This window comes from Mauremys mutica, chromosome 6 (assembly GCF_020497125.1).
Source record: "Mauremys mutica isolate MM-2020 ecotype Southern chromosome 6, ASM2049712v1, whole genome shotgun sequence".
In the NCBI taxonomy this organism is placed as follows: domain Eukaryota; kingdom Metazoa; phylum Chordata; order Testudines; family Geoemydidae; genus Mauremys; species Mauremys mutica.
In genome coordinates, this window is record NC_059077.1 from 68,721,574 (window position 1) to 68,742,425 (window position 20,852).

Sequence of the window (20,852 nt, forward strand, 5' to 3'; positions counted from 1 at the left end):
AGGCAAAATGGTAGTGGATGGCCAACATTAGAGTTGTTGCAGAATAGAATTTCAGGAAATTGGATCCAGGTCAGAAATACAATTACTTAATGAAAGTGATCCTGTTTCACAGTAAGTCTTAGACCTATTAGAACAAGTCTCTATCATGTAAATCTTTTGGTGGACTATTGTTGGCAGATTTTTTTTTAAAACACTGTGAATGTTCTACTGACTGACTTCTCTCAAGTTTTCAATGAAAATTAAAAAAAAATCATATGGCAAAATCCCTCAAATTTTTTAACTGTAGGATTTGAAAAATGTTTAGAATTTAGTTTATTTTTGAGTATTCTTTTATTTTTAGTGGGAAAATCCAGTTACAGGTTTGACAATTCCTGTGTCTCTTCTCTCCCTTCCCCCCACCCCTCCACTTTTAAAAGGAGTATATCTAAGCCTCTGGACCCAATCCTGCAAACCCTACTTAGAAGTAACCCTTTTGCTAATAGTCCATTGACTTCACATGAATAACAAACTTACTGAATGAGTGCACTTTTAGGCCCCAATCTTGCAAACACGTATGCATGCACATGGGACTGCTCATGCATTTAATTGCCTGAACCACAGAGCAAAATCCTGGTTCCATGGAAATCAGAGGCATTTTTTCCATGGATTTCAATGGGGTCCAGATTTCACCCTTAGAGTTTAGTGTCTCTGCATGTACATTAACACACAGATACATATGACAACATCTTTCTTGAAATAGCTTGGGTCTTCTCTCTATTCTCTCATATGTATGCTTGTTCTCAGTGCATATGTAGGCAGACAGGGAGAGGATGGCTGGAGGCATGAAGTCATGCTACATGTCTGTCTTTCAGGTCTACAGGAAACCCGCTCCAGGTGGCCAGCAGGAAGAAAGAGGAAGACGAGGGGCAGGAGGACTCCGCCGCCCCTTCCCTCCAGACCCTGCCAGGGATCACTGGACAGCTCCCCGCAGCCACTGGCAGGGCCTCGTTTGTGCTCTTACCGCCCCAGGGCCAGGCCTCACCTACTGCCACCTTTCCAGTGCAGCTGAAGACGGGGACAGGAAGAAGCGGGGCACAAAGCCCGATGTTTCGGAAAAAGCGTAAATGTGAGCGAATCCAACGGTCTACAACGAGGGGGGCATTGTTAGGTCCGGGGAAATCCCCACCTCCAGCCAGGCTTCCCCATTTCCCCCTAGTTCCAAGCTTTGGCATTTGCCAGTGCTTCCAATGCACATTGGGACTGCAAATCATTTAAGCATGTCAAGGAGAAGGGTCTGGAATGTGGGGGGGGGGAAGAGGGGGATATTTCTCTCCCTATAGCTAATTGTTTGTGAACAGGTGCAGTCCTAGTTCCCCGTTAGAAACAGCCACAAGTCCTGGCTCAACAATTCACTACTCCCGCACTTCAGTGCAAAGCTTTTCACGGCTGCCTCCAGATCAGAACCACCATACGCAGGCAGGGGCATGATTGCTGCCTCTATCACTGTAATTCTGGGATTTTCTGTTATTCTGAATCAAATCGAGCAATCCGTTCCAAGCTACTCCCAAAATAATTACCGGGGCAGGGGAAAATTCCTGCATGCAGTCCTTCCCCCATGAAGTCATATGAAATACAGTAGGTATTGCACTGGTACCGCGTTTGTATCCTATTGAAATTGATATTGTTACCTGTCAAACTTTAGTATCATAGCTGCAGCACCTTCTGCTAATAAGTAATTACGAGGCCACATTTCCCCCAGTTTTGGATACAAATTGGGTGGAATGAGGAATAATTTGCAGATTAATGTAAACAGGAAGCAGCAAATCCTAACTGCAGAGATTTCTGGTCCTAACAGGCAGCATCTATAGGGCCAAAGGTATTACTGTATAACAGGATTCCAGATGGAATATAACCACCTCAAGTGCTGTGCTAGTCAGGATTACTCATTGCGCTGCGCGTTGACAGCAAGTCGTTAGTGCTTGCGAAGGGTTTGAGGCACCCACCGTGGCAGGCTCTAGGCGGGCGGAATATTGCTACGAATAGTGATTGTGGTTATTAATTGTGCCTTGTTGTTGCTCCGGCGGGACGATCCCTGGTGTAAGTGCCCCCGAGGGAGAAGACGGACGGACGGACCCTTACCTGCCTGAGCAGCTCTTGCAGCCCGGCTCGCCGCGCCGCGCCCGGGCTGTGTTGCACTGCAGGGAAGGTGGAATTCCCCGGGCAGGGGCGGGGCAGCGCTCGCGCTGGCTGACAGCAGCAGCTGCTCCCGGGATTCTCCCCGCGCCCCCTCCCTTCCCTCGCTCCTCGCCTCACGCTGCAGCTTTCCCGTCCTCCAGGTGACGTCATGCCCGTTGTTTTGGTTCGCCCGACCAATCGGACTCGCCGGCTGGATTCTACGGGCGCCGGGATGGGCCCTTCGTGGCGGCGGCAGGACTCGCCGCTGCCGACCATAACGCATTGCGCAGGGTGCACCACCGCCTGGTCCTCCTGCAGCTTTAACAGCTCTGACATGGAAACGCCGCTGCAGTTCCAGCCGGGCTTCTGCTCAGAGCAGCAGCAGCGCCCGCGCCTGCATTGCCAGCAGCAGCAACCGCCGCCACCGGGCCAGGACAAGCAGAGCCTGCTCCAGCAGCACAGCCCATGCCTCCAGTGCAACAACTGCACCTACTCCGGGGCTGCGGCGGGGGATAACCTGCCTCTGCTGCTCCGCACTTCCTCGCCCCTGTCGGGCGCTTTCAGGACCCACTCCTCGCCGCTCTCCTCCTCCGCCGCCTCCTCCAGGCAGGGCAGCCAGCTGAACGTGAGCGAGCTCACCCCCTCCAGCCATGCCGGTTCGTCCAGGCAGCCCCACCACCCCCAGTACCACCACCATCACCACCACCCCCAGTACCACCAGTGCCATAGCCTGCAGCAGCAGGCAGCCAGCCCCAGCAGCAGTGTCAGCAGCGGCAGCATCCACCACCACCACCAGCAGCCCCACCAGCGCCGGGAGAGCAACCCCTTCACCGAAATAGCCATGAGCAGCTGCAGGTACAACGGCGGCGTCATGCGGCCGCTCAGCCACCTGAGCTCGTCCCGCAGGAACCTGCAGGAACTGGACTCCGAGTCCCAGCCGCTGCAGCCGCCGCTCTCCAGCCCCGGCGCCGCCGCCGCCGCCTCCTCAGCCCCGGAGATCGTGGTGTCCAAGCCGGAGCACAACAACTCCAACAACCTGGCGCTGCACGGCCCTGGCCCCGGGGGCAGCGTGGGGGGCAGCAGCCAGAACAACAGCGGCAGCAAGTCCAGCAAGAAGAAAAACCAGAACATCGGCTACAAGCTGGGGCACCGCCGCGCGCTCTTCGAGAAGCGCAAGCGGCTCAGCGACTACGCGCTCATCTTCGGCATGTTCGGCATCGTGGTGATGGTCATCGAGACCGAGCTGTCCTGGGGCGCCTACACCAAGGTACCTGCCCCTCCCGCTCGCCTCCCTTCCAAAGCGCTAGCTGCCAGCCACCCTCTCTCACTCCTCCCGCTGCTGGACTTGCGTTCTCCCAGGCACCAGCTTCCTAGCCACCCTCCCTCCTTCTGCCTTCCACGCTCTCTCCAAGGTCCCAGCCAGCCAGCTGTTAGATCCGGCCGGCTGTCCGCCTTTCCCCTGCGGAGAGAGGCTCCCACCCCGTGCATGCCCTGCAGACACTTTCTGCAGTCACTTGCCGGTGTCCCTTAGGCGCTGCTCCTTTGCGACATGCGCTACAAACCTGGGAGGGAAAGGATGAGGACAGAGGAGGAGGGAGAGAAGGGATTTAAGAACAACTTGGAAAGAAAACTGTATTTTCCAAGTCAGCAGTTTAAATCGCCACGCTCTTCATTCTGCCAACCAGGGTCAATTTCTTTGGATTTTCGTAATTCCATAGATTTGAGAGAGACTTTTTTCCCTCTCAAACTAGAGTTCTCCATCCCATTGGCAGTCCCTAGTGAGTAAATTGGTTTCCCAGTGCTGGCTGTCCCACCTGTACTGGACTTGCTGCTGAAGCAATGACAAGTAGCCGTTTTGATTTAGGGCACCTATTCTTCATCCTTAAAAGAGAGAAATCAAGTCAGTAATCCTGGTCTCTGTTATGCAAGATAGATTTGCCCCCATCACAGTTCAGAAGGGTGAAGGACAAAAAGTCTTTATACAGTGTATATCTTTTCATGGACACTCAAATATTTTTCTGTTGCAGGAGTCGCTGTATTCATTAGCTCTAAAATGCCTTATTAGCCTCTCCACGATTATTCTGCTTGGTCTTATTATTGTGTACCACGCAAGGGAAATTCAGGTAATGTTTCACTTTATAAACTACCAAACATTGAAACTGTCGTTAATGAAAAGACTCAGTTTTCAAAGGGCATTCTTTGGTGAGTAGTTACTCTTTTCCAGTATTTCAGAAAACGTTCACTTTGTTTCTTCTGAAGGTTACTGAATCTATTTCAAAGGTATCTTAAAGAGACTAAATATAATAAATTGACATTCTTATTAGAAGTTATAAAAATGTCTGTAATATGCTGCATAATCATTTATTCTGAATGACTGAATAGAGTATTCTGTGTACACTTGTTTTATGCTATAAGGGGAATTATTTAGCCCAGAATTTAGAACTATATTATGCTGATCCATATATCCTCAGTAGTTCACATGATTAATTGTAGGGAGACTTCAGTCACCTCTAGATATGAAGTCTTAACTGTGCTTCCCTACACACTGAAGATAAGACAATAATTGGAAAGAAAAACGATAAATAAAACAAGCCATAGAATGTTTAAACAGATTTTTTTAATGGCACAGAAATTATAGGCATCTAGTAAAGAAATGTGAGAAAAAATTGTAATGGTCAACAAGCGTTGCCTTAGTATTTAAAAATGTACCTTTTCAGGACTTGTAGACTTCCTTCCATAAATAACCCAAATTTTCAATTGGGATTTTGCTCAGCTAAAAAGTGAAGGAAGGATTGGATTTATAATCAAATAAGGATAATCTCCACATTAATTTTTCCTTGGTGTTTTATTCCTAGATGCATATAATGCTATTGTTGTTTCCTGCTATAGAGAACTCTTGGCTTAAAGCAGTAGTGAATATTTTCAAGGACAAAAACTTTTTTTGTGTTGTATCAATTAACAGAAAGAAAAATGGAACACTTATAAAGGAACTATAATATAGCTGTTGTTGCAGCTGTGTTGGTCCCAGATATTAGAGAGACAAAGTCAGTGGATCAACTTCTGTTGGTCCAAGAGACAAGCTTTTGAGCTACAACAAAGTTGGTCCAATAAATGATATTACCTCATCCACTGTGTTGCTCTATAATATAGTTGTTATATAAGAGTAAGTACAGGCTTCTACCCTGATCCTGCAGTCCTTATATGTGCAAAACTCCCATTTCTGAATCAGGCTCTAGTTTCTTTGCACTAAGATCATAGAGCTAGAAACCGGTTAATTAAATTCTTCTTGAGTAGTTGTGTTAATATAAACTATTGGAGGACTTAAGAAGATAGAAAAAAATGTTGATATTTCTGTAATGCAGAGGTTTTTTTCCCTCACAGTGCTTTTCATAATGAAAATTGTAGAAGCGTGTTATGTAAAAATGTACTTAAAAACAACTTTCCTAGATATTTCAGTTGCTGTATGCAATTCTGTTAAGAAACTTTAAATAGAAAATAAAAAGAAATTTTAAGATAATTAATTTTATCTATGTATATACATCAGTTAATTTTCCAAACTACAGTAAAATAAAATTTTTGAAAGTACTCAAACATTTGTTAATTAAACAATTGCCATGTTTAGATTATTGCCCTGCCCCCAAAAAACCAACTCAAAACCCTAACCAAAATAAATAATAATAAGAAAAAGCCCAAAGATTTCTGAAGTTTAGAGAAGTTAATGTTTTGTAGAGAACTGTGCCTACAATTTTATTACTAAGGGAACTCTAATAATCCACAACAGATCCAAAAAAATATATCACTGATTTTGTCCTAGGATTTTGATTAGTACTAATTATTTAGAAAGACCATAGATTTACATTTGTCAGCTAAATTTTTGCAAATAATAATTGCTACGGCTGGTAGTAAAGCTGGAGCTTGTGTGTCTTTCTGTATGTGTCTTCTCCAGTTGTTAATAAAAGATAAAATAATCCAGGACTTCTGTTCTTCAGCAAATATATATGAAATCAAAGACCTTACAGTGCGGTTGCCAACAGTCCCTTATTACAAGTGATGCCCCTTATTTTTTTATCTCTGTACAACAAGATCGGGAGTTACTGAGTGCTGCAAAAAGCAGCAAGAAATACCCCTGGCGAATGTAGGTCAGTACTGATTATTATTATTATTAATAATAGGGGGAGGAGAAGGTGCTAAGGAAACAGTCCCTTATTTTTGAAATACAGTGTTGGCAACCCTACCTTACAGTGACTCATTTGTTTTTCTGGTTGGTAATAAACAAAAATGCAACTTTGGTTGCAGTTCTGTGAATTCTTCTGAGTTTAGTGCCCCTCTTAGAGAGCTTCCTAGTAAATGAGATGATATAGAATGAGTAACACCATCTGGTAGCTTAATCAAAGTTAATATAGTTTAACACTGCCTGATAGCACTAAAACTAAGAACATACTTAGGGCTTGTCTATACTACCTGCCAGATCCAGCGGGAGTTGATTTATTGCATCTATACTAGATGCGCTAAATCGACCACTGAGCACTCTTTCGTCGACTCTGGTACTCCACCAGAACGAGGAGCGCAAGCGGAGTTGACAGGAGAGAGTCAGCAGTCAACTTACCGCAGTGAAGACACCATGATAAGTAGATCTAAGTAGGGCAACTTCAGCTACGCTATTCACGTAGCTGAAGTTGCGTATCTTATATCGACCCCACGTGGTAGTGTAGACAAGCCCTTAGTTGTAAAATAGTGATACAGTTTCTTTTAATCAGGAAGGTACTATAGACTACCAATAGTCATTGTAGGGTTCTGGATAAACTGCAGATCTTCAGGGCTCAGTTCATTTACCTGGACAATGAAGAAGGAGATCTCTTTTCAGCAACATGGGAAAGGTCACTATACCACCTTTAAGCTGACAACATTAAATATCCTCCTGCTTTAGAGGCAACCTACTTAAAACTTTTTATTCACCTTTCTGTAAAAAGTACAAATAGCAACATAAATAGCCATATAAGTAGCAAATAATAACTGGGTATATAAGTGAATATTACACTTTGTCTGAATACAGTGGACACAATTTAAATATTGTGGCTTGTAACAGAAATTGTGAAATCTATTCTTCAGATTATTGTTCCGTGAAAAATATTGCATACTCCTACTAACAGTAGATTTAAAGAAGATCAAATTTTTAGCCATCTGTTTTCTGAAGGGACATCTGTAGTGCCAAATTTTTATCTTCTGTTAGCTTCAATGAGAGTTTTATCCTTAGTGAGGACTACATGATTATGTCCATAGGGATGTGGCATACTTGACGATGAAGGTTTTATTGTTTGGTTGTTTTTTTCCTCTGGTGGGTTGTTTGAACTCACTATTTGTTGTTAATCTGATCTGTGTTTGGGCATTGATTCCATTCTAATCCTCATCTGGAAAGTGTTGAGACTGTGCTAGTCAGTACAGTGCAAATTAACAGGAACTCTTTGAGATAGCAAACAATATTCTAGGAATTGGAAGAATATCCATATTCTCTGTTTGTAGTGTGTCACATTTTACAATTTGAGGGAAGCAATGCTACTTGGAAATAAGAGGTGTTTGTTCTACAAAACATGATGGAGAGTATTTTGTGACAAATGATGAAAGTTTACAGATTGTTTCTGCTCTCAGAAGTTACTCTTGACGGCACCTGATGGCCTAAAATGCCTACTAGCTGGAATCAAAATTTCTTCTTTATTTTCAATGACGTACTCCCTTGAGCTACTGCCGATGGGAAGTATGAACAATGTGTGGTTCAGTCCTTCCCTTTACTGGAGGTGACTGTGTGCTACCAATTTAAATGTCTCTTTTGATGTATTCTGATAGGAAAACAGTCAAATTGGCAATAAAGCTAAACTCTGCAGCTTGCCAGTCCAGACCTCACAAGGATCCTATTTTAAGGATGTTTGGTAAGCGGGTTTTATTAGCATTATGAGGTTCCTTCACAAGGCTATTTTATGGAGGAAATTTTATATTACAGCCTTGGTTGAGCTGACACATGTTAGATTATTATTTTGTTAGACTATGTACTCCATAGTGAGAAGGCAGAAGGGCAGCAGTTCCTCGTGCCATAGGTTGGTTTGTTCTCTTTCAGGACCACAGACAGCTCCATATTGGAAATTCTCTTGGCAGTGCTTGGCTATGAAGCTTTACGTCCTGGTGTTCTAAACAGAAACTATATGTAAACATCATTTATAAAGAATTTTCTATTTCCGTTTCAAAATGCTCCTGGAAATGCAAGGTTTAAATGACATTTTATTGGCTTTTGATATTAACTGAATAGAAATTCATGATTTTTGAATGCACATCAAGTCTTGCATTCTAAACCCATTAGCAAAACAAATTCATTTTTATGCTCCAATAAATGTACATAGATCAAGGCTTCCTGAATACTGTATTTCTAGAGTACTAGGAAAAGTATGATGTTTGGATGTTTTTCAACCTTTTTAAAGTGGTTTTTCAAACAAATAGGTTTTTGAAATAGACTTTCAGTTATTGTGTTTAGTGTATTATAAAAATACATTTTATTTTGAAACTCTCAGTGGTTAAAGGGTGATCTGTTACAATAATTTATTAACTTTCTAACTGTTATGTTAAGTCTAGCACAAATCAGCAGGATCCAGGGCATTTTAAATGTGAGGATCATACTTTATTCTTAGCTTGTCTTTGTGAATAAGGCAAGAAATCAGGAGTCAAAGATGTAGACAGCCTTAACGCTGAGTTTTCTTCATTTGTCTCATACCCATAATGCTATGAAAACATTTTAGTTGGGAGATTATGAAATATGCATTAGCATGCCTATCTAGGCAAAAGAAGGCTTGATGGCTTTTGGCCCATGAAAGATCCGTAAGACTTCTGGATTCATCAAAGAAACTGTTCTCTGTTTGGAGGAGAACGTATGTCTCCATAGGGAAAGCATACTCAGTGCTTTTCCTAGAGTCCTGACACAGGGTAGCTGCTTCCCTGACTGCAAAAGTCTGCTAAGGAAGTTTTTGAGATAGGTAGGGTAAGAATAATGAACTTTATTTTTATTGGCCAGTGACAAACTAGTGGCCCATCATTCTAAGGCTAATCTAATATCCCACTGTGGAACTGGGATCCTATGTAATGGAGACAGAAACTCTCCAGGGCTAGTGGTTTACTTTTGCAATTATACATCATAATTTAGGGTATAATATTTTCTATATGGACTTTTAGTTTAAATAGAATGTTTACTTTAAAGTTATAACCCCAAGAAAACTGTGAGAGAGTGAATGAATGAAAATAATGAACCTTGAGATACGCTGTACACATTGATTATGATGATTGAGGCAATTTTCATTTCTTCTTCCTTTATATTTTTAAATAAAGCTGGAATAAGTTTAACTATAGGGTTCTAAATTTTGCCACCTTTGTACATATTGAATGAAATGAGACATAATCCCTATGATTTCTGGTATCCACTATATACTACATATCCTTTAGCAAGTGCTTAACTTATAAAAGTTCTGCACACATAGAGGTTCTTACATTATTTATATAATGGAATGGTAATATATCGTTGCTTGCTGGATGTATGGAGCTGCACCACAAATTAATTGTATGTGTTGCTGTTGGTTTACCACAAAATGGGATTGTTGGCCTTTCTTGATCTGTCATGCATGCACAGCATAAGTGTGTGTGGCAGGAAGACCATTATAGGCAGAAGCCACCAACAAGAAATTGGGAAAGCTATGGGGGAAGGGAGACAGGGATTTTTATTCAATATTGATTCAGCATAAGGTAAATGAAAAGTACATTGGCTAAATTTTCTGCAATACTTCATTTTTAGGATCAGGGGCTTCTGATTTCCGAGCTGACCTTTATAACTCTTTAGTGACGGTGTCAAATAACTGTTTTTTCTCTCTGAGCGTTTGATTGAAAGTTTTGAGGAAAAGGAAATAGCTCAGATGAATTTCATCTTACTATCTCATTTGAGGAATGAGACAGCTAAAAATAAAAATACTAGAATGGCAAAAGTTTCCCTGACAGTTGTAGTTAGAATGGTGTCAACCATGTCAAGAATGAAGAAATGTAATTGGGCATTAAATCACTGTATTTTTTCCATTACTGAGCAGTTAGATAGATTTTATTGCGGACACAATGAACTGATTAGGGCTGTCAATTAATCACAGTTAACTCAAGTAATTAACACAAAACAAATTAATTTGATTTTAAAAAAATCACAATTAATTGTGCAATAGAAAATAGTCACAATTAATTGCAGTTTTAATCACACTTAAATAATAATGGAATACCAATTTTAATTTACTATACATATTTTGGATGTTTTTCTACATTTTCATTTATATTGATTTTAATTACAACACAGAATACAAAGTGTACGCTGCTCACTTTATATTATTTTTTATTACAAATATTTGCACTGTAAAAAAGATTAACAAAAGAAACAGTATCTTTCTATTCACTTCATACAAGTACTGTAGTGCAATCTCTTTATCATGAATGTGCAATTTACAAATGTCAGATTATCATTTTTTTTACATAACTGCACTCAAAAACAAAACAGTGTAAAACTTTAGAGCCTAAAAGTCCACTCAGTCCTACTTCTTGTTCAGCCAATCGCTAAGACAAACAAGTTTGTTTACATTTACAGGAGATAATGCTGCCCACTTCTTATTTACACCGTCACCTGAAGTGGGAACATGCATTCACATGACACTGTTGTAGCTGGTGTTGCAAGGAATTATATGCCAGATAAGCTAAACATTTGTATGCCCCTTCAACCACCATTCAAGAGGACATGCTTCCATGCTGAATTAAAATTGGTATTCGATTGTTGTCTAACAATTATTAAAACTGCGATTAACCATGATTTTTTTTTTAATCTTGCGATTAATTGAGATTTATTTTGGATCATTTGACAACCCTAAATCTGATAAAGTAAGGAAAAGGCTAACATGAAAATGGGTCAGTTTCCTTCTGCTGCTTCATGGTCCTAAAATACACAAATGAATAGGATACATTAAACATGAATTATTGGTAGTTTTTGCTGATTCTATTTTTGGAATTAATTATTTATTGCAAAAATGTATAAGGCATCCGATATACAATGTGTAAGGCACTAATTCTATGTATACACAGCCTGTTGCCACATACTATTTTACATAATTTAAATAGCAATATATATCACAATTAAAACTTGTTCTTCCAAGATAGAGAACATAATGTTGAATTATGTTGAACATAATGATGTTGAAATTCATAATTTGTACAGGGAAAATTTTCATAGCAATGCATGAGAAATTAGACATGTTACTCTGATATTACTGGAGGTGGCATTGCCTCTTTTTCTCATAGAGCTGGATGCAGCTCAGGGTTACACTGACCTCTTCTTACATAACCCAGAACAGAAGGCCTCTGGTGACTATATTTTTTAATCGCACAAAAATCCTCCAGGAGGGAGGACACCGTGATATAACGTGTTCATAATCCCTATTTCACAAGGGGTCTGGAGCTGACCAGTATGGCCTTGGAGATGGGTAGCATTGGCTAGGGTGGAGCATGTTCCATGTGTGTACTAATTCAGTGCCAACTCCAGGGCATCTGTACCACTGGGACTCCTACTGAGCCCACAATGTAAGTGAAAGCTGCTCTAACCTGAGTAACCACCACATGCCTTTTCCCCAGAAGTGACACCCTCTAGGATGCAGTAGAATTGGATCAGGATCGGCAGCCCTTGAATAGCTGAAGTTTCTCATCACCTCATAAGACTGGACCTTCAGGTCATATTCAGGCAAAAGTCTTGGTGAAAGTCTACAGGACTTCAGTGAGCTTTAAAATAGTGAAATAGAAACCATAATAAAATTCCAAAGCCATGGCTGGCCCATTCGAGCTCATGTTAATTTCCAGAGCTCAATCCATCACTTCCAAGGCCTTAGGGGCTGACTTCTTTGTGGAGGCAGCACTCTTTGGTTCCTCAGAGAGGAAAGAAGAAGTGCCCTTGAGTGTTCTTAAGTGATTCTTGGCTAGCAGTCATAGTGCTGCTGATGGGCCTGCAATGACTGAGCCACATTCAACTCTCATCAACACAGGGGAAGTCAATCTGTACCCCAAAGGTGTTGGTAGGGCAATAAATAGGGGAACCCAGAGATTCTCTTTCTCCCTCCCACTCCCCCAAATATGCAGATTGGAACACACACCAGTGGGAAACTTATATGGAGCTTTAGTTATTAAGAGACTTCCACTATTACAATAAACACTAGACCAAATTATTCCTGTGATGCACTTAGCGTACTTACTGGAGTCAATGGGAACTCCCTCAATGAAAATGCTGCATTCACTGAATGTAAAGTTGGATTCTTTCCCTTTTTTTACATAATTACAATTAATATTCTGCTAGCTAAATGATGCCTTCATTTATATCTAAGCAACGGTAGTGCCTTCAGTGGAGTTATACATGTGTATCTCATTGGTTCTGTAGTTGGAATGTAGTAAACATTTCTGTGGACATGTCAAAAAGACGAGGGTCCAGACCACCCTAAATGTGTTGACTGTGCAGGGCTAACAGAAATAAAATGTAGAAAAAACTTATTTAAATGAGGAAAATAAGAAAATATGACCCTCATTAGGCACAAGGAGCAGGTCAGTTGAACAGGAAGGTCAAGAACCATGTTTTAATTATTAACATTTATGATTCTGATCCAAAGCCAATTGAAGTAAATGGGAGTCTTTTCATTTATTTCAGTGGGCTTTGGATCAGGCCTTATTCTCACAGAACTCGCCATAAAGCAGATTTGTCCTTTCTGATCCACACTGTGATGATTGCATGTCTGTGCTTGGAAATTTCCCTGCTACTAGTGGAATTTCTGCATATATGCATATATATGCAGAAACTATGTACTAACTATGTAATAGAAATCCACATTGCGAACAAGAGATCCATAGTGTAGGTCAGCATTTGTCAAACTGTGGGTCAGGACCACAAAGTGGGTCGCGACCATTTTAGTGGGGTCGTCGGTGCTGTTGTTAGACTTGTTGGGGGCCTGGGGCAGAAGCCAAAGCCTGAGCCCCACCACCCAGGGTCGAAGCTGAAGACAGAGCACCACCACCCAGGGCTGAAGCCAAAGCCCAAGGACATCATCCCTTTGGCAGCGGGGCTCAGAGTTCAGCTTCAGCCCTGTGTGGTGGGGCTCAGGATACAGGCCCTCACGTGCAGCAGCGGGGCTTGGGCGGGCTCAGACTTCAATCCCCCATCCTGGGGTCGTGTAGAAATTTTTATTGTTAGAAGGGGGTCGTGGTGCAATGAAGTTTGAGAACCTCTGGTGTAGGTTGAATAGATTATTTCCCTTAGTTTGTCAAATCAACACCATTGAGTAATGGTTATTTAAAGCCTGATATGTATGTATTTTAAGTGTTCCAGCCAATCTAATCATCTTCCTCTTTCTAAATGAGACCAGCTATAGCCTGATTTTTTTTCAAAGGCATAAAGCACCCATATCTCCTACTGACTTTAATAGAAATTATAGGTTCTCAACACTTCTGAAAATCAGACCATTATAATCCACTGATGTGATGGGAAGGAACAACATAACTTGGTCTAGGCTTCCAACTAACATTAGGCGAATGAGAATTCTGAGGTCTAATAAGCTTATATTCAAGGATGCTCATCTGCAATAATTTCTTTTATCAGACAAATGGACCACTGAGGAACTGAATGATTATAAAAATATATAGCCTTGTTCATCCAAGTGCATCATTTGAGCTTCTTTCATGTGTGGCTGTCATGATAATGATGGCCAAGCTACTGTAATTACTGTTTACCACAGTATGAACAACTGGCAAGAATATTAATTATTACACAAGTTGGAAGCAAAACAATTTGGAAACTGAGGGTCAGTTCCTCAGCTTGTATGAATTGTTCAGTTGCACTCAATGGAGCTATGACAGTTTACACCAGTGATGCTGTGGTCCATAAGATACCTTTAAATTTTTATGCTGTTCACCCTGTAAGTATAGACAATAGGCCTGAGTCTGATCTCATTCACTTCAGTGCAGCTTTTTCTGTTTTTACATCAGTTTAAGTGAAGTGAGTGAAATGGAGTCAGGCCCAACAAATGTAGAATACGTTTCTGTGATTTGATTTATGAAATGTATGTCTGGTCTACTAACTGTAGTGTTCTGGCCTTTGAATTTTATTCGATGTATATGTGTATAATCAACTTGAGAGAGGGCCAGAACAGGAATAGCAGCATTGACAGAGCTGTGTGTGGAAGCTTCCATGGCATCCAGCCAACTTTAGTCAGTATAATTAACCCTCACTACCAATATAATCCAATCATAGGCACTGAGTTTTTCTTTTCCCTGGGAGTTCTCCACCCCCGCTCTCTCCCGAGGCCCCAACCCCACTCCACCCCCTCTCCCAGAACCCCACCTTTGCTCTGCCACCTCCCTCAAGGCCCTGCCCTCACTCCACCTCTTCCCACCCCCACTCCACCTCCTCCTTGAGATCCACGACAGCTCATTTGTCTCTGCCTTCCCCTAGCCTTCAATCACCTTTTTGGTGGTGCTCTGATCAACTGATTGGGGGTGCTGCCAAACACCTGTGGCTGGTAGGTGCTAAGCATTTTTTTCCGTGAGTGCTCCGGGGCTGGAGTACCCATGGAGTCAGCACCTATGAATCCAATCCCTTTTTTTTATTCTCATTCTAAAGGATGAACCATTTTAATATTTTGGAACTGTGTAATTCATCTTCAATAAAATTTAAGTTACCTCTAACAGGAGAGGCATTAGAGAGGATGTGCTCTAATTAATTTTGTAGTTTGGTTTTGGATAAGCTAGATGTATTGGCTAATAACAATGCTTTCCTTATTTACCTTTTCGTCTGGTTTTTAGTACTGTTTTGGGGTAGCAAAAATAAGCGTCAGATTTGTTTGAACCAAGTGAAAAGAACTCTAGTCTGTTGAAAAAAGAACTACAGCTCATGACTGAACAGAGAAAATCAGTATTAGATATCAAATATTGCTCCTTGTTTTAACAGTATTTAATTTTTTTGTAATTTTACGAAATCTATTACATTTGACAGGTGGATGAGAAAATTCTGATCTGAAAATTTGGTCTTTGCAATATTTAACAATTTTACTTTTAGTAGCTTATGTATTTTTCACTGTGACTAGGTAGGTCAACTTTTTTATATTACCAGTACTTTCAATAAATCTTCCAAAATGTAAACAAATTTCATAGTTGTCACTGGGTCACATTTCATTTTTATAGAACATCTTTCTGGTTTAGAAAGAATTCATGTGTTAAAGAGAATAGTAAAACACAAAGCACTTGCTGTCACTTAGGATCAATTTGTTTTAAACTAGACTTATGCAACTGAAGATACTGATCGTTTGTTTTATATTCTGTATCTATCCTGTGTATACCCTTTTTAATATTGCTGTTGAGTATATGACACCTCAGAGCCCACATAGTGAGCTGAAGTTTATCCCTTGAGCATTATCAACAGAATTGTTTACTATGTTACAATCAGTTGCACCTGAGCAAACCCATTGAAGGCAATAGGACAGCACAGATGTCACTGGAGGCATAACCAGAAAACAAAGGTGTTGCACAGGTTTAACTGAAGCTGTAATTTGACTTGCAGACCATTAATTACTGGTGATAATGCTTTAGAAGGAAGGAACCCAGCTTGACTCTCAGCCTAGGTTTTCAGGACTGGGGAGGGTAGTAGAGATTTTGTGCTTGAATAAGGAGCATGTTTGCTATGGAAATAATTGAGGCACAAAAATATGTGACCCCCACAAGGACATTTCTACAGAGTCACTTTTTTTTGAGTAAAACCATCTTTTCACTTTCTCATCTGCAGTATGTCACAAATATTTCTGAATGGGACTTTATATTTGGTCTGCTGAGATATGAAGTGTACAAGTTGTCACCTGTCAAATAGAATTTTGGTAAAGATTTTTGCTTTGAACTGTTTAAATGGTAGCTGCATGTCTTTCATGAACAGTTAAAGATGTAACCACCTTACCTCCACAGGTATAGGGTGTGTGTAAAGTACAAAAAGAATCCTGAATACATTATTTCCTTGTGCTTTTCACTGTCAAAGTCACTTCAAAATGTTAATCCTCTCAATGCTTTTGTGAATTAAATAATTATTATTATCTGCCATTTCATAGATGGGGAAACTGAGGCAGTTTGATTTGGCCAGAACCAAAGAAGAAATTGGTGTGAGAGCTACGACTGGAACTCAGTATTTCCTGGTGCTCAGTCCTGTGCTCAGCGAAATACATGCCATTAAAATGAGAGGCATGTCATGCAAATACTACTTTGGCTGCAATATGACACTTAGTATTATTTTATTGTATGTTACAGTCTCTCATGAATGTCTGGGTAATGTGCTGTAGTCAGGAAGCATGTGTATAGCATAACTCACTGTAACTGATATGCATGGCATATGGCACAACACTACATCCCCTACAACATAATGTTGCAATGCAAAACATTCAGTGATATTGTATTACTGGGCTATGTAGGTCAGTGTTAGGAAGCATTCTAATAGTATAATGTTGAAAACCTCCATGAGTCACTAGATTGCTGTTATGAACATCTGTTCAAGCCTCCACGGCATTTTGATGCCTCTCATGGGACACTATCTTAGGCAATCTTTCTTTACACACTCTTGACCAATATATGTGATATATTTGACTAGAATTGTGGGCCAGTGCTTCAACTTTACTCTCTCATGAAACACATCAGTGTGCTTCAGATAACAAATGCTATTCCGTGATAGGAAGACAATTACACTTTCAGGTAAGTCCATTAATGAGGAGCCTATTGTGTGATTACAGCCTGGTGTTGAGGCACCTTGTATTAACACTGTAGCCCCAATCTTTTAAAGTGGCCTTGACCCAATTTCTAAAATTGTCCCCACAGATTCTGCATGTGCAGAACCCACATCTCAGACTGTAAATTGTTCAGGACAAAGGCTATATGTCTGGACAGTGCCTAACATGTTGTCACCTAGTGAAATATAAATAATAAATAAAAATAACAATTTGCACTTGCAAATTTTGTAGTTAGCCATCAAACAGCTTTCACTGGCAACACTTCAAGGGCTATTAGCTACTCCCATATCTGGGATAAAACTATCAGCTGCAGACCAACATGAGGTGTGTCATGGCAAAATGTTACCACAGAGTGAGGTTTGCGTTTATGAAAGTGTATAAATGGGTGGGAATCATATTGCCCTTTTATCTTACAAAGCCATTAGTTTGGGACATTAGCACTTCCTTCTTCAAAAGGCATTATGACACAATAAGGGCCTGATTCTTGTAGTGCTCTTTTTCATCGCAGTCAGTATTTCTGTGCAAGGAGCTGATCTGACTCAAAATCTTGACTGTAGAGTGCTGAAGTAACTGGGTTGTGCACAAAGGATAGGCTGATGGAGAAGAAATCCTCTGTCTTCCAAACTGCAGTATGGTAGAACAGCTTCTCTTTGGTCACTATTATAGCAAAATTTCATTCTCCTGATCCACCCACTGGGGTATTGCACTGTATTGCCCCCTGTTCAGGACTGGCCTGTAATAACACAAGATGGCACTCTGTTTGGTATGAACAATTTCCATTCTGTTGTGATCTCTCAAATGAGATGGTTTGAGACAGCAAAGTCAAATGAAGGATTTCTGTACAATGGCAACCTGCATCTCAGATTTGGTTGTCAGATAAGAAAATGTGTGATTATCCATTTGTATTTTGTAGCCGTATATACCTGGATATGTGTCAGCTCCCCAAAGGCAGTGTGGGACACTACTGGCTGAGTAGAGCCAAAGGAGAAAATTAGCAGTGTAGTGGCAGGGCTGGCAAACCACTCTTTTCTACTGCAGTTTGGTGGCATTTAAAAAGAAACAGAAGAGACTGAGCAATTTTTATTTTCAGCCTCAGGTCAGATGTGTTAGTCAATGCACCTAGGAGTTTGAACTCAGATAAACATCTTATATGGCAGGCAGTAAGTGATTTTAAATTTCACGTCTCTGCCTGGTTTTTTTTGTTTGGTTTTTCTGGGCTGCCAGACAATGGGCTTTTTTCTAGTCTGAGCTGCTGTGCAGAATGCAGTTTGTGGAAAGGAAGTTTCCTGAAACATTAAGAAATGCAGTTATCTCTCTGTCTTGAAGGTGAGGAAAATGATGGGGTTAGTTGCTCTAACTACAGTCCAGTCTCATTTATAAACACAGATTGCAATATTCTTGCAAAACTATTGGCTATGAGGCTAGGTAGAGCCTGTTTTTCCTGGGATACTTCACATAAGATAGATGGGATTGATAAAAGTGAAGCATTCCAATAAAAACGTTAGACTTTTTGTTGATGTGTTAAACACTAATAAATGTCAACAACCAGGCAATGGCAATAACCTTTGATGCTGAGAAGGTGTTTGATAGAATAGGCTGGGATTTCCTTTTTTATGCTTGATAGATTTGGGTTTGTAAGGATTTTGTTGATGGATTAAGCTATTTTATGCTGATATGTAGCAGCTTCAGTCACAACTAATGGTGCAGGGTAAAAACCATTTTTAATACGTAAAAGAATGCACCGCATGTCCTCTGCTTCCTCATTTATCTGACCCTGCTGTTGAAAGTCTTGCTTTATGGCAAGATTGTAACTTGTTGTATGAAGCAGCACAGTGAAGTAGGAGGGCATGAGGGCCCTGTATGCTCTCCCATATGGTTTACCCAGATTACACTCACGGCATATTGGGGACAGAGTAGCTGCTGTGTTTTTGCTTTTCTTGGATAGCTGGGTGGAGAGTCAGTGGAGCCTTGTGCCAGTATGTCAACGGTGTGATGGGGATGAAGGTGGATAATCTGGGGGTAAACTGCATGTCCCAGAGTAGATTAAAAACTGATTTTTAAAGATGCATCGGATTTTTTTTCTTTTTCTAGAGGGCAGAGTTAAAGCGCTTTAATTCTGTATTTCTATACCTTAGCATCTTTGGATATCTTTTAAGTTTAACGTTATCTTTGGAATTTCTTGGATTTGTAATGCTTGTTTTTAAAATAGTTACAACATCCCTGTAATGTTTTTACCCTTAAATTACTGGTATGTCCTCAACCTTAACTCCAATTAACATAGTTTTATTTGGGAAGTTCCTTAGATTTTTAAAAAACAAATCATATATAAACAGTAAACAAGAAACCCAAAGAGCATGTTATGTGTATTTCTAATTATTTGAATATATTAGTATCAACCGTACTTTTCCCCCTTTATTTTAACTTTTAGGGCCAGATTCACCAGTATGTTCTGGCTGCTTTATCTCACTCTGGACAAGTGCAAAGCACCCAAAGTGAAATGGCCAGTATCCTCCAGCTTCTGACCTCCACATTCAGACAGTCTTTTCTTAACCCCGTCCCTCACATTCCCTTACATACACCCCTCTAGATCTCTTAGGAAGGATGCTCACTTTCAAAATGGTCACTTCATTCCATTGTTCCCAAAGGGAGAGTCGCCAAGCTACCTTCAGGGAAGGTGGTGGGCTCCTATATTTTTGAGGCCACCATTTCCCATGAATTACAGAACCACAACTTGGGTTCCATAACATTACTGAGTGGGGTGATTGGATTAGTGCACTGACAGAATTGGAGAGGGATATCCTACTGTCTGAAAGACAAGATGATGATTGTTTTAAGAGATTTGGCCTGCCTTTCTGGAGTTTTATTAGTATAATCATCAGTGTAATTATGTCCCTGTATTATGTATCTCTCCAGACGTGCAAAGGGAACTTAAAGCTGCCTTAAAGGGGCAGTTGGGGATTCCTTTGGGGATTTCACTGTCATATGTTGTAAAGCTGGCATAGGTGGCTCTATGCCACCTTCTCTGTTCTTGGTAGTAGGGGTGTTTCAGAGCAGGCCAGAGGTGGAATTGGGGGATGGGGTGTGATGGGACCAGGTGGGAGAATGTGTTATCCTTGTCAGTCCCTGAGGAGCCATTACAATCTGGCAGAAGCTGGAGCAGCTATTAGATTGATCCACTAGAGGTGTGGGCTGCTTTGGCCATTGCTAGCCCCTGACATCAAGAGAGGCAGAAACATGGTTTAAAGCTATATATGCTTCCCCTTCTCCCCATCTCTCATCAGCTGTACTGAGAATGAATTCGGTGCAGCTAAAATCAAGCCCAGTGTCTTGGTTTGTAACTTTATATATAAGTGCATAAAGGGATAAATGCCTTTCCCTTCTCTTTACCTTTTTAATACAAAAATTAAAATATTTTATTACTCTGTTTATTCCCACATTAGGGAGAAACAGACCGTGCATTTGTGTTAAATTACACTTACTTATGGGTCCAAGGAATGTCACAAATCCAGATGGTATCCCTGAGTGGAGGATTTTATATTTGGATCTTTGATTTGGCTGTAAGATGTGTAAAACTCATCTAGATAAATAGCTCCCTATTGACTACAAATATGATGATGCTTAAGACTGATGATTATTCCAGCAAGAGTCCAGAAGAAATTATACTCAGTAAATTAGCTCATGATATACTTTTTTAATTCAGGAGAATGTAACTTTTGGGTCATGCTAAATCTTTCTCCTTTTGACTGAAAAAACACCTCTTTATTAATAATAAACTCATCTAATTTCTTTGGGTATGTCTACACTACAAGAGTAGTTCGATTTAACTTAGGTCGAATTTGTGGATTTGACCTT

The 20,852-nt window shown here is 40.7% G+C and overlaps 1 protein-coding gene across 5 annotated transcripts in view; it reads left to right on the forward strand.

Annotated features, from left to right (window-relative positions):
* Positions 1-20,852, forward strand: part of KCNN2 (potassium calcium-activated channel subfamily N member 2) — a 176,863-nt gene that overhangs the window by 42,878 nt on the left and 113,133 nt on the right. For all 5 annotated transcript variants that reach the window (XM_045020092.1, XM_045020090.1, XM_045020089.1 and 2 more), the window contains 3 exons: positions 852-1,105; positions 2,316-3,421; positions 4,182-4,277. In XM_045020092.1, the coding sequence (XP_044876027.1) occupies positions 1,084-1,105; positions 2,316-3,421; positions 4,182-4,277 (1,224 nt within the window). In that variant the 5' untranslated portion in view covers positions 852-1,083. The remainder of the gene's footprint in view (positions 1-851; positions 1,106-2,315; positions 3,422-4,181; positions 4,278-20,852) is intronic.